Source organism: Candoia aspera, chromosome 2 (assembly GCF_035149785.1).
Source record: "Candoia aspera isolate rCanAsp1 chromosome 2, rCanAsp1.hap2, whole genome shotgun sequence".
Classification (NCBI taxonomy): domain Eukaryota; kingdom Metazoa; phylum Chordata; class Lepidosauria; order Squamata; family Boidae; genus Candoia; species Candoia aspera.
Window position 1 is genome coordinate 202,716,480 of NC_086154.1, and position 13,789 is coordinate 202,730,268.

Genomic DNA, 13,789 nt, shown 5'->3' on the forward strand with positions numbered 1-13,789 from the left:
ATCTCCCCCAAAAGAGGGACCCTGGGCGGTTTACAATAAAGTTAATACTATAACAATAAACATTAAAATCCCATAAAAAGTAAAAACAATAATGTAGATAATATCACTATCAATGCAGTGATTCATTATTTTTCATGGATAGTAAAAGAAAAGTACTTAAATTTTCAGTGGAGGTTGAGTAAGACAGCCAAGATGCTACAACCTAAATAACTCTCCCTTTTATATTCAGTAAGATATTACTCTTATAATTGTTGGTGGGGTGGTAATACAGCTAGAGTACAGCAATTGGAATGAAGCCTCAGGATGCTGTATCTCTCTTGCTGTGCCCCATCACGGATAATGTTGTGTTTTTGTGTAAAATGTCTCTTTAGGTCTGTAAATTCTCTTGCAAATATTGGCAGAATAAACAATATAGAGTAATAATAAACTGAGGAAGTGCCTTGTGTGGAGAGGAGCTGATCACACATTGTTTTTAGCAATCATAAGCACAGAATATTGATGTACATGTTACTTGAAACACTCATACATGTTTTTCATATTCAAGTCTTATACTTCTATAGATAGAATCATTGACATGGGAAAATATGTTTGTGGTTATGCTATGAAGTGTTAATTGCAAAGGCTATATTGCATATAGGACTGTGGTTGTTGATTCCACATTCTTTATATCATCAGTCATTCAGAATTGGTGGGTTTCAGTGCCACAAGATAAGAGAAGCCACCTGATGATATCTATAATGTGAATGCTTCTTACCTGAGAGGTAGAAATCCTTCCCAGAAGCATCTGACTAGTGCTTTTAAAAACAGGATAGTATCTATATAGATGGTTGTCCCTGTGAAGGTCTGGAATAGTTTTAGTGGTTACAGTCAGTAGAAATATGGATTTGGCCTTTTTCATACATACTTAGTAATTTCCAGATTGGATTACATCATGTTTTCTGTACAACTGCTTTTGAAAACTGAACATTCCCCTTGTTCAGCCTGAGACAGCCAGACTGTTAAACAGATCCGATCACAGAGAACATACTGTGCCTGTTTTGAGGCTGACCAATCTACAGTTACTTTCCAGGCACAATATAAAATACTGATATTAGTCTTTAAAGCCTAAGTATTCTTATATGCCTATTCCATATAAATTTCCTCATTTACTGAGAACATATAATAAAATTCCAGCCAGTCCTTCAAGATTCGTATGCTAAGATAGTGGCACAGACCTATAGGCCCCGGTCACATACAACATCCAGAAGCCTTTGGTGCAGCCTCCAGAGTGCCTACAAAAGCTGTCACCAAATTGTATTTTTTTTTCATTTAACAGGAAGAATCATTAAATTATATAAGGAAATGTCATTTTAACTATATTTAATTAATTTTGTGTAATTTTAATAATATATGAATTTAACTAAATCAGATATTGTTTGTGATCCATTTCTGCCTGTTGTTTGGACTGTGGTCTTAACATGATATCCATTCACCAAGTACTCAGTTTGCCCTCTTAAAAAGTTACATCCTTGGTCTAGGATGGTGGCTCTAAGAGGAGAGAACTTATACAGTAGTTTCATTACTAACTTGAGAACAATTGATAGAATGGAGGAATATCAATCAGAAAAAGATGCTAATAAGTGGTTTTCTTCATGTCAGTTAATACTCATCACTGTCAGAAAGTGATTGGTAGAATAGGAATAGATGTGTTTTTGTTCATGATTTTTTTAATGAACTGAAAATCAAAATATTTAATAGTTTTATGAACATGTTTCATTCAAAGATTATACAACAATATTTAGATCATATGAAAGTGTGATGTAATATTGAAAAAATCACTTTAATTTCTATGACTTAGAACACATTTGAATACATGGGGAAGTAGATTTTACATCATAATTGTAGAATAATCATGTGTCATTTTTCTCCCACTCTATTGTTTAAACTAATGTCTTGTTTTTATTTTAAGATATGAATTACTGTTTCTCTTTTGCAAAGGTTTGTCAGTACTGTTATTTTCAGTTGTCCAAAAGTGATTTTGAACATGTTTTCCTACCTAAATTAAATCTGAAACATGATTGCTAAAATAAAGTAGCATGAAAAGTACTTAAAGCATGTAACTAAGATAATGCTTTTTAAGTGGACAAGTTTTTTAGTGGCCAAAAATCTTTATAGATCTGTTTTATTACTTGGCAAATTTAAATATTTTAATCTATTCATAACCTTTGCAGAAAGCTTTTAAGAACAGATAATGTCTTCATATGGTGAGCAGAATCCTTCACATTTGTTTTCTAAAAATGGAAAGTGTTCAAGTCATAATTAAAGCTCCTATTTTTTATAGCGTTGCAGGAGGGGAACTCTTTGATTTTTTAGCTGAAAAGGAATCTTTGACTGAAGAGGAGGCCACAGAATTTCTCAAGCAAATTCTTAACGGTGTTAAATATCTGCACTCTCTTCAAATTGCACATTTTGATCTTAAGGTACATTGAACAAATAGCTTTTTCAAACCTTGGAAATGCTGCATAAAATACCCCTTACAATTTGAGTATGCAATGCTAATGTAAAGTTTTGTTTGGGAGAACAAAAAACACCTTGCAGCTTCTTTATGTGGCAAGAGTCTATTTTGTATATATACAGTATAAATTCGAATCGATGGGGTGAGCTCCCGTTGCTAGTCCCAACTCCTGCCAACCTAGCAGTTCGAAAACATGCAAATGTGAGTAGATTAATAGGTACCGCTTCGGCGGGCAGGTAATGGCGTTCCATGTAGTCATGCCGGCCACATGACCACGGAAGTGTCTACGGACAAACACCGGCTGTTCGGCTTTGAAATGGAGATGAGCACCGCCCCCTAGAGTCGGACACGACTGGACTTAATGTCAAGGGAAACCTTTACCTTTACTATAATATAAATTAGGAAACTTAACTTTATGTGTGGATATAGTTGTATTTAAGTATTTGTCAGACTTCATTTTATCACAGAGAGACACAGATAAAAAATTTCAGGGAGCAAAGACATCCCCAGGTGTGATCAATGGGAGACAAATGATGAAAAGTTTACCACTTTTGTATGCACAATGCTACATACGTGTACTCAAGGGGCAGAGGTTGCATCACAATGGTGCAATGATATTTTTGTCATTTTGATGAAGGCCTTGATCCTGCAGACACTTCTTGTCAGGAGGAGGCTATACTTACACATAAGAGCTTATCAAATTTTTCTGATTTTTATAAATAATTTATGGCTATGGTTTGGAATTATTCACATACAATCAATATTTTTCCTTGAAGCCTGAAAACATAATGCTGCTGGATAGAAATGTACCAAAACCTCACATCAAGATCATTGACTTTGGCTTAGCACATAAAATAGACTTCAGCAATGAGTTTAAGAATATTTTTGGGACACCTGAATTTGTTGGTGAGTATTATATTTTATTATTTTGCTACTGTGTTAAATTTTGTCTGATAGTTTTAGGCAGACATGTTCTTGACAGTCCACATAATGACAACTTTGATGGATATAGTCCTGTTCCTGTCCTTTGCTCTCTGTATTGAGAGTAAAAATGGGTGATTGGAAACCAAGTTCAACTTCTGTTGAGAGCATGACATAATAATATATTTATATGGCCATTTTCTTGCCCACTTAATTTATTACAAATGTATAGAAATTCTAAGGCCATATATATTTTTGAAGTCTGACTTGTATACAGTTGTGTTACTCTTTCTTATTGTATGGATGACCTACATTTAAAAGGGGGAAAAAAGCCAAAAAAGGACCAGCTCCACTGGTTTGCAAATGCCCATCTTGTCACTTAAAGATCCTTTTTGGCTGCTAGATGAGTGATTTACATTCTGATTCCCAAAATCTCCTTGGACACTTGTTCTAACTATCAGCCATATATATTTGACTAAGGAAGAAAATGAGAGCCAGTTTGGTGTAGTGGTTAAGGCATCAGACTAGAAACCGGTAGACTGTGAGTTCTAGTCCTGCCTTGGGCACAAAGCCAGCTGGGTGACTTTGGGCCAGTCACTTTCTCTCAGCCCTAGGAAGGAGGCAATGGCAAACCACTTCTGAAAACTTGCCAAGAAAACTGCAGGGACTTGTCCAGGCAGCCTCCAAGAATCGGACACAATTGAATGGATTAAAAAAGAAAAGAATAGAATAAGTGTTGCTGTTAAACTTCATTTGTTGAGGACAGGCAGTGAAGGAGAGCTGTTAGCATTCTCTTCAGTGTAGCTATTTGACCACTGTGAGACACAGTGCCAGACTACGTGGGCCCTTTTTAAGAATATACTCTGACCAAAGATTCCATTTCTTAGTTTTTAGCATCAAATATGGTGTTGAGGACTATAACGTAGCACTGTAAGAATTCCGTTACAGTTCCCATAAAGTCTGATAAATAACTCCTTGCTGTTGAACATCACCATTGTATAGTTCCTGAATTGTGTCATCAAGGAACCTGGAGCTTGATTCTACTTATGAGCTTATTATACTCAGTTCTATTTCTCCTTTACATTTCTCCCTTAGAATCTGTATGTGGAATCAGTAAGAGATTAGGATAAGAGTAATTCCATTCAAATAAAGTAAAATTCCTGTTGATGAATAATTTATCAATTTAGCAGGGGAATGGTAGTCATTCTGTTTTGGATGAAGTAGCAAGTGTGTTTGACTCTTATTAGGTGCTGGATTTTCAACTGATACAAAGAGCATGTAGCATATTTTGCAAGCATTTGCGGTTGCACCAGTTACACCCTAACCTTAACCCTTTTTGGAGAAACAGAATGTGGCTGGTTACCCATGCTGTATAATAACATCCACACTAGATTACTATAATGTAGTGCACGTGGGCTATCTCTTGAAGTTCATGTAGAATATTCTGGCTCCCTCCAGGTATGTTAAGATTAGAGTTCACAGAATTCCTAAACAGCATGGGCCATGTTTCATCGCATCTGGATTGAATAAGGCTGATCAAGAAACTATTTCAGAATATACTAGTTGAATTGTTGAGTATGAATTCCCTATACATATTTATGACCAGATTAAAATAGCTTCTCTGTTTTAAGTTTATAGATGGACTTAACTAAAGAAGTTGCTTTGAGACATATGGCCTAGGAATTGAGAAACCACCTGTTCATCAACTAAAACTTACATTGAAGGCCTTGTACCATATTCTCCAACTTCTGATGTCAGAAGGGAGGAAATAAGTCTTTTTCAGTGATGGAATCTTTTTTGTAGAATTGTCTTCCTGTGTTTCATCTTGTACTTTTCTTACCTTCTTAAAAACCAGGGAAAGCATGTCCTGTCCTGTAAATCTGCTGTGTTATATGAGGGCCTGCCATGGCCACATTGCCAGTTGGTTCTGCTTTTTCCATTGCAGAGCCTGTATTATTGAACTTGCCATTGGTGTTGAGACTGGCTGCCTTTGTTACAGTTTAGGGGAGAATTTAAAACAAATCTCTTTACTCAGGCCTGGATTTTTTCATGGTTCAGGATGATGTAAATTTAATTTTGCATATTGTCAGTTACCTAGAGCTACAAAATGGGTCTGGCAGCATATCACTTTAAATAAATAAAGTAAATACTATTGGCTATTATGATAGGAGCTTTCTTTTTATATTAATGATAAAAGCCTTTGGTGCTGTTGTCAGAGATTTTTGGAAGTTACTATTTATTTAATTAATTTAGCTATCAAATTATTCATTTAACAATATAATTTATGATAAGAAAGGTATTAATATGTGACTGGGGAAAATCCTGTTAACTACATTTCATTTTAATTATATGAATGAAATAAAATGGAATTATGGGTCTTGCCCCAAGTACTGCCTTATGGAGTGCTGTGCCTACTATGTATTTAAAGGTGTCAGCTGTGAAAAGGTGTCTTTTTTGTTTAGCCTGATTATTTTCTCTCACTCTGTTCAGTAGATTTGAAGCTTTTCTACTCAAACTAGGTATGTGTTACCTGCTTTGAGGAACTTCTGGGATATACAGTAAATCTCCACTAAAATTATATTCCTCAGCTATATAAGAAAACAAAGAATTGACAGCTTTAAAAAAGCTGAAAGCAATTATTTAAAATTAGAAAATATGAGAATTGAAGTAAGGTGAAATGAAATAGAACTAAATAAAAATGTCTGGGTGTTTAAGTACAAATATAAATTCTTGTATGCATCAGTTTGAAGCAAAAGCACAAAGAAGTGGAGGAAGTATGCAATTTTAAGTTATTATCCACTGACAATAAGCCAGTAACTGTATAAAACCTGTCATAAATATTTCTAAAACAGTCTGAAGAAATATTTAAAAATAATTTGAAATAACCTAGTAGGTTCATACGCTACAGTAAATGCAAGCAGAAGGAGGTAATGCATAAATATATTTTAAGAAAAGGTGACAGATTTCTGTACTTAATTTAGTATAGCAGAAGCGAAAAAGGAAAATGCCACCTAAATAGCTTCAAGTTAATATACAGTATGGGTACCAAGAATGAACAAAACATAATGACTTAATGGAATGTAGCAAAAACTTGAAACAGTGTAAGAGAAGGAAGAAAAACTTGCTCTACAAATAGACTGAAGAAATGGAGTATTTTCAATTTAGGTGACCATAAATATAATGTGTATAAGAGAGTGGGGAAGTTAAACTCTCTTATATTCTGAAGACCAATAAATAAAAAGCAAAGACATTCCAGAAGGGAAAACCAGGAGACTACCTTATTTATATGTTTACATATAAATAATTTATATGTTTACATATAAATAAGCAGAAAGGGGTTTGGGGAAAGAGATGCTTGTTCTATTTTCTGTACAAAGCTGGACACGAGAATTTCAGGCAATTTTCAAATTCAGCTTCAATTTCAAATTTAGAAAAATATGTGTTTGAGCTTATGTGTGTTACTGGAGCACATAACTTTATTTTAATCAATCTCCATCTTTTCAGAGTGCCAAACACTGAGGGAGAATGATATGTAGGTATGCGTATAGTTTTGCTACATGTTTTAATTAGAAGAAACAATAGCAATTATTACATACAAGAAGTTAAAATAATAAATTGAAATCTAATTTCATCACCATCACCCCACAAAAAAGAACATCAGTAGAACAATATATACAAAACAGCAGTGCTGTATTCAGGAGAATATAGGAGAATATTTATTATTTCAATTTATAATATATTCATAATTTCCATTTCAGAGGCACTCAGCTGAATTGCCATATGGTGCATTCTTAAGGATTGCCTATTCACAGTTTGTAAGATTCAGTCCTACTGAACTCCATTAGGCTTCCTTTCTGGTGAACATGTATATATAGAAGTGTAGCCTTAATGTGGTGCCCAAGTAGAGCTAGACCTTGTTTGACTGCCACCCACCTAATCAATAAAGGCAGTGACATTTGAGATCATATGTACAGATTCATGGGAAAACTGGCAAACTTCAACTGAACAGTTGTTAAAGTTTCAGTCAAGATATAACTGAACAAGTACATAGTGCAAGCACAGATTTTCACTGGTCTAAATTAGTGTAACTTCCTTAAAAATGGTATAGATTGTTCCAACTGCCCTGTGCTTTTTTCTGCTTGCTCTTTCTAGAAAATGGAATGTTCTGGTGCTCTAGATTCTATCTTTTGTAGAGTATAATGTTTATAGGCAATAGAATGCGTTTACTAAACTTTCAGCTGCCGTACAGAACAAATGTTAATGTCAAACCTTGCTCTTTTATTTATGTATTTTTAAAAAAAGCTAACAAATACTTTATTTCTTAGCTCCTGAAATAGTAAACTATGAACCGCTTGGTCTTGAGGCAGATATGTGGTAAGTTCTCAATTTTTCTGGCACTTGTTGGCAATTTTTATAGGAGGCTTTCAGCACTGAAAAATACTTTTTTCTCCTTCTCCCATATTTCTTTGCAGGAGCATTGGTGTAATAACTTACATTCTGTAAGTATTAAAATTCTAATTTGTTTTTTGTAATTTCCTCAATGTTATTCAGTCTTGTAACTGATAATCTCATCTGTTCATGTCCAAAGAAATCTTGCTATGAAATTAGCTTGAAATACTTGTGCATAATTTTATGAACATACACTTCAGTATATAGCGAATAGAAAGTATAACCTGTATTTACTATTATGATTTGTTTTGATATTTGGGAATATAACTTGGTATGAATTTAAGACACTTAATTTAAGTGTAGTTTTCTAACCACTGAAGTGAGAAACCTGTATGACTGAATATTGTTGGATTCTAGTCCAGCCAACACAGAAAAATGGTCAGAGTTTTAGTGTAAGATCTGAAGGGCCATGGATTTCCCATTTCTGTATTGTGATTTTAAAAAGAGATATAAATTATGTCCTAAGTGCCTGCACAGGCTGCTACCACCACATCCTGGTTTAATCATTAAGGAAACCTATTGTTAAATGTTCTGGTGCTTGGTTCCCGTTTATTCTGGCTCCTGATCTCTGCGCAACTTATAGAGTGAAGTGTTAAAGGACATGTGGGACTTTTACTGCTACCACCACTTTCTCTATTTTGACTGACGCAAGTAATGAAGCCACCATTTTAGGTGCACCAAGAAGGGTTAGTGAGCATCTTTAGCAAGCATCACTATTTAACTGTAAATTCGGTGAAAGAGCTAAACAGGAGAGACCAGTTTGTTGGAGCAGGAGAGGACAACAACATGGTCAAGACTAGAGAATAGTGATTCAGCAGGAGACTGGCTTTGCTTCTTTTAAATAGGCTTTTTTTTTTTCAAAGCAGCGTTTTGAAAGGAAGAAATCTGTATATTTTAAAAGTCAAGATCAATTTGGGGGAAATCTGTCTGCCACTTTTTGCATGAGTACATGTGTTGAGCACTAACTGAAACTAGAACAGAAGAAAACAAGCTGTTATTTTCCACCGCCTACCCTTTTTCTGTGTGAAAGTGATGAGATTGGCAATGTTTAAATTAATGTTAATAAAATTGAATTGAAACTATTACTGAGCAAATAAATTTATTTGACAGGTCAAGAGAAAAATTAAGTTATTTTATTACTGTGGAGGAATTGGTGTAGCTGTTTTAAAGGGTTATTTGTATTTTAATTTAAAAAAAATTGATGTGATCCCATCCCATTTTGTGGATGTCCATGCTCACAGTGTAGTATTTTGAACTTACGCCTTCATTTATACCAAATGCACCAACGCTGAAACACTGATTGGCTCCTGGCTTACATTGGTCTAGGTGTTGGTGATTTATGTATTTGCTAACATTTGTATTTCCTCTGCTCCAAATAGAATCTAGAACTGAGGTTTGTATTTCCTCTGCTCCAAATAAGTCATGCAACAACATATTTACTGTGCCAAAATTCATTTTTACAGATTAAGTGGCGCTTCACCATTTCTTGGAGAGACAAAACAAGAAACTCTAGCCAATGTATCTGCAGTGAACTATGACTTTGAGGAAGAATTCTTTAGTAATACTAGCGCTCTAGCTAAAGATTTTATAAGGCGACTTCTAATAAAGGACCCAAAGTGAGTTTTTTCCATTGATTATTTGTGATATTAAGAGTTTGATATTTTTTTTATTTTATGCTTCTGAGCCATCCTGGCATATAACAAAAGCATCATTAGGCCCAGTTAAGGAACATCTTGAGAACATCCAGATATGGGGATGGGGGAGAGATTATAGGTATAATATACAATTTCATCAATTCATCAACTAGTATACTGACTTTACAACAACAATCACTCCTCCAGAATGATAACCAAATTGCCTTGTGCAACAACCTGGTTGGAAATATCTATGTTTCTAGACTTAAGCTTTATTTCTTTTGAAACAGGTAACATGTCCTCTGCTTCATTGTCCTGGACATCATTAAATTAACTCTTTGAAAACTATTGCACTGAGAAACCAATGATGATTTGTCATTACTTATCACATTCTGGTACTAAATAAATATATTAGAGGAGTTTTATAAAGTTTCATGAAGAATACACAAGAGCCAGTATTGTGTAATGTTGCTAGAACTGATATGATGTAGTGAGTTTAGTGGCCTAAGGCATCTGCAGGATACTAGGTTGAAAATACTGGGCTGGGACTAGAAGATCTCTGTTTTAAATTCTATTCATTTATAATGTTCACTGGGTAACTGTGCTACTTACTTATAGTTCATCCCAATTGTTTTACAGTTGTGAAGTTATAAGTAGGTGAGGGAAATAGAATAAGAATGTTCCATTGGCTTACTTCATTAAATTAACTTGTTTCTCATTTAAAAGGAGGAGAATGACTATTCAAGACAGTTTGCAACATCCATGGATCAAGGTCAGTGTGTAATACTTAGATTGTTTTATTCTATTTGTGTCTTTTATTGCTCCTATTTGTACTTTGGTTTACTTTCTGAGACATAAAAATATAAGCATTTTCTTGCCTCTTCTAAGGCACTGACTAAATATTTTCCTCCTATCCGCTGTATTTTAATAGTTATTCTAACACTTGAACCTAATCAATTTCCCCTGTATTATCAAAGAGGAAAGGATTCAATAGAAGTGTAATGAAAATAGAACATGATTCAGATGATCCATAGCAATTATATGTCAAAGAAAGGCTTTTATACTGTACAATCCTTGCTATACACTTGCACAAAAGAACTATTAATGAATATAGTTGACAGGCAATACATTCTGCCGTGATTCTTACTCTCTTTGGACTAGGGATTATAATATGTTGTGGTGCCATTACCCCCTAAATTAATACATGAATTTGAGAACCTTAACCATAACTATAGCATTTGAGAACCTTGACCATGACAGGAGCATTTCAAAGTGTTATTTTAATTTTCTCACAGCCAAAAGATACTCTGCAGGCACTGAGTAGAAAAGCATCTGCAGTAAATATGGAGAAATTCAAAAAGTTTGCTGCAAGAAGAAAATGGAAAGTAAGGTTAATATTTACAATAATGTAGTATAGTTTTGTCTTTGGAGTAAGATATATGACAGTATGTGTTATCATGGTAAAGTTATTAAGAGACTGATCCCTGGCTTAGTTTAATATAAATATTCAATTTTATATCTCTTACTTTTAATTAGTAATAGTGCAAGATCTACTGCTCCTTAAACTGAGCAATATGCAGCATTTCCACTGTAGTGAGGAAGGAAAAAGGATTAACAAAATTGTGAGAATGAGATAGGCATGAAAACTTGAAATGCAGTAATATAGCACAAAGAATGTAATTACTATGAGAATGGATAAATACTTTTTCTTGAAATGAGATTGAAATATGCACCTCTAGGTATAATCATGATTTTTAACACTTAACATTTTGTTCTAAGCTGATTCTCATAAGATTTTTGAATTGCCAACGACCTACAAATAAACATTTAAAAACATACATTTTTAATATCTCCTGTTCCTGTGATAGATTCCATGTGCCATAAATTTCCTGAGAACTAGATCTATCACATACTTAGGATTATATGAGGCAGTTGTATAATAATTCTTTTGGTCATTCCCTATGAGCAAGAAGATTTTAGTGATTAATCTAAAATCATGTTAATTTGGAGTACAGCTAATACATGGCAATAACAGGACAAGCTCAAACCATGTAAATTAAAGTTCCAGCTCTTGAATTAAATTCAGCCACAAGGCAAGTGCATCCAACCCTTATTAAACATTGTCTGAGGTATGCAGTAAACAAATATGAAATTAGTTTTTTTTATTTGAAAATTATACTAATACAACATAGAATTTCATATTTTAAAAGTAATCTATACTGATTTGCAAGAACAAAATATTGGAACTGGTTGAGTCAAAAAATAAATAATATCAGTAAATTTCTATAGCTATTACCTATTAATATGTTTTTCAGTAGAAACTGTTTGTTAGCTATTACTTATTTGTGAATGGGTGGTAATAAGATCTGAGATTTGATAAACTCTGTAAATGGAATACAACGAACCATTTGCCAGTATAACTTTGAATATCATAGGAAAAAAAGTTATAGTTTTTATCCACAGTTACCTAGAATGGAAGCAACTGTGAGACTTTATTTATTTCTGGCAAATCCAGTGTAGGTTTTATAGATATAGATACGTTAAAGAAATTTGAATTTCTATAAAGGCAATATAGTTTTTTGTTTTGCTTAGAGATTTGGTATGGTTACTATTACTACTAGCCTATATAACCTATATTTTCATATAAATGTTTGTCTCTTTTTTAATAAAAAGCAATCTGTGCGTCTAATATCATTATGCCAAAGATTATCAAGATCATTTTTGTCCAGAAGTAACATGAGTGTGGCTAGAAGTGATGATACTCTGGTAAGTAAACACATGGAATTTGATAATTTCCTTAGGAAATGTTGTGTGTAGTATGTAATTTTGTATGCAAATCAGGATTCAAATTGATGCCAATAGGTTTTACTCAGCTGCATCTATAATTTGAATTTCATATTTCTAGTATATCTGCAACAAATTATCTCTGCAAATATAACCCATGCGGGCTATCTTTGGCGCCCCTAGAAGGGCGCATATAACACCTTTACTACAAGCTGCATTGGGTACCAGTCAGCTTCTGGGTCCAATTCAAGGTGTTGGTTATCACCTTTAAAGCCCTACATGGCAAGGGGCCAGGCTACCTAAGGGACTGCCTCTTCCCCATTACATCAACCTATCCCACCCAATCATGCAGAGAGGGCATGCTGCAGACCCCGTTGGTAAGACAATTCCGTCTGGCGGGGTCCAGGAGGCGGTCCTTCTCTGCAGTAGCTCCTGGCCTCTGGAACATCCTAGCCCCAGGTTAGATTCCTCCAGAAGGCCATCGCTCCTGGCCTTCTGGAGGAATCTGAAGACCTGGCTCTGCCACCTGGAATATCCTACCCCCAGAGGTGTGGTTAGATTCCTCCAGAAGGCCATCGCTCCTGGCCTTCTGGAGGAATCTGAAGACCTGGCTCTGCCACCTGGCTTGGGGCAGGGAGGGGAATGGTCAAGCCTGGGGATGGCTAGTGCCCTAAAGTGCTCCTTCCATGCAAGACTGAATTAAATCATAGCCATCTGGACTTTATTTTTATCTATATTTATTAGTTATTTGTAATTGTTTTTATATAGTGTATTTTTATATATTGTAATTGTATTATGTATTTATTGTCTTTCTGATTATTTTGCTGTATGTCGCCCAGAGTCCCTTCTGTGGGAGGAGATGGGCGGTGACAAATTTGATAAATAAAATAAAATAAATAAAATAAAACCTGACTGATGAAAGTTCTAGGTATCATTCAGAGGGATTACTATTCAGAAATTACTGGGAAGTCTTATCAAGTAGCCATCCCCAAACTGAGGATGTGTGCACTACAATTACCATAAGCCACAGTTGGCTGGAAACCTTGGGAGTTGGTCTGAACAATAAAGGGCATCTTGGTGGACAAAGGCTGATGTGTCTGAACTCCATCTCAGGCTTCCAATCTTTATTTTGTACACTGTTTTTATATAACAAGTTACAGCTTTAATGATAAACTAGGGTTAGCAGCCCCAAGAAAGAAATTGGAAGTATCTCTTTCTTGGTTAAATTAAGTGCAGCTTCTCATACTGCACTGAGCCAAGCTGTGATAATTTAAATGAAGTTTTAGTGAAATGAGTCAGACACACTATCATTTAAAATTCTAGCTTCTTAAATGAATAACAATTTAAAGAATCCACAGTGAAGATGTACAGAGCCGCAACTAGGGTCTGTGTCACCCGGGGCAAACATGGATTCTGCGCCCATTTTGGCACGCCCCCAGCGCTCATTTTGGTGCCCCCCCAGCACGGCGTCCGGGGCACATGCCCCGGTTGCCCCCCTAGTTGCGGC

The 13,789-nt window shown here is 35.0% G+C and overlaps 1 protein-coding gene across 4 annotated transcripts in view; it reads left to right on the top strand.

Annotated features, from left to right (window-relative positions):
- DAPK1 (death associated protein kinase 1) overlaps positions 1-13,789 on the top strand; it is a 75,361-nt gene that overhangs the window by 25,263 nt on the left and 36,309 nt on the right. For all 4 annotated transcript variants that reach the window (XR_010067322.1, XM_063295208.1, XM_063295209.1 and 1 more), the window contains exons 4-11: positions 2,321-2,459; positions 3,271-3,400; positions 7,741-7,789; positions 7,888-7,914; positions 9,328-9,480; positions 10,225-10,270; positions 10,794-10,883; positions 12,172-12,264. Coding sequence is in view for 3 of the 4 variants with exons in the window: in XM_063295208.1 (XP_063151278.1) it covers positions 2,321-2,459; positions 3,271-3,400; positions 7,741-7,789; positions 7,888-7,914; positions 9,328-9,480; positions 10,225-10,270; positions 10,794-10,883; positions 12,172-12,264 (727 nt within the window). In the remaining variant the exon portion in view is untranslated. The remainder of the gene's footprint in view (positions 1-2,320; positions 2,460-3,270; positions 3,401-7,740; positions 7,790-7,887; positions 7,915-9,327; positions 9,481-10,224; positions 10,271-10,793; positions 10,884-12,171; positions 12,265-13,789) is intronic.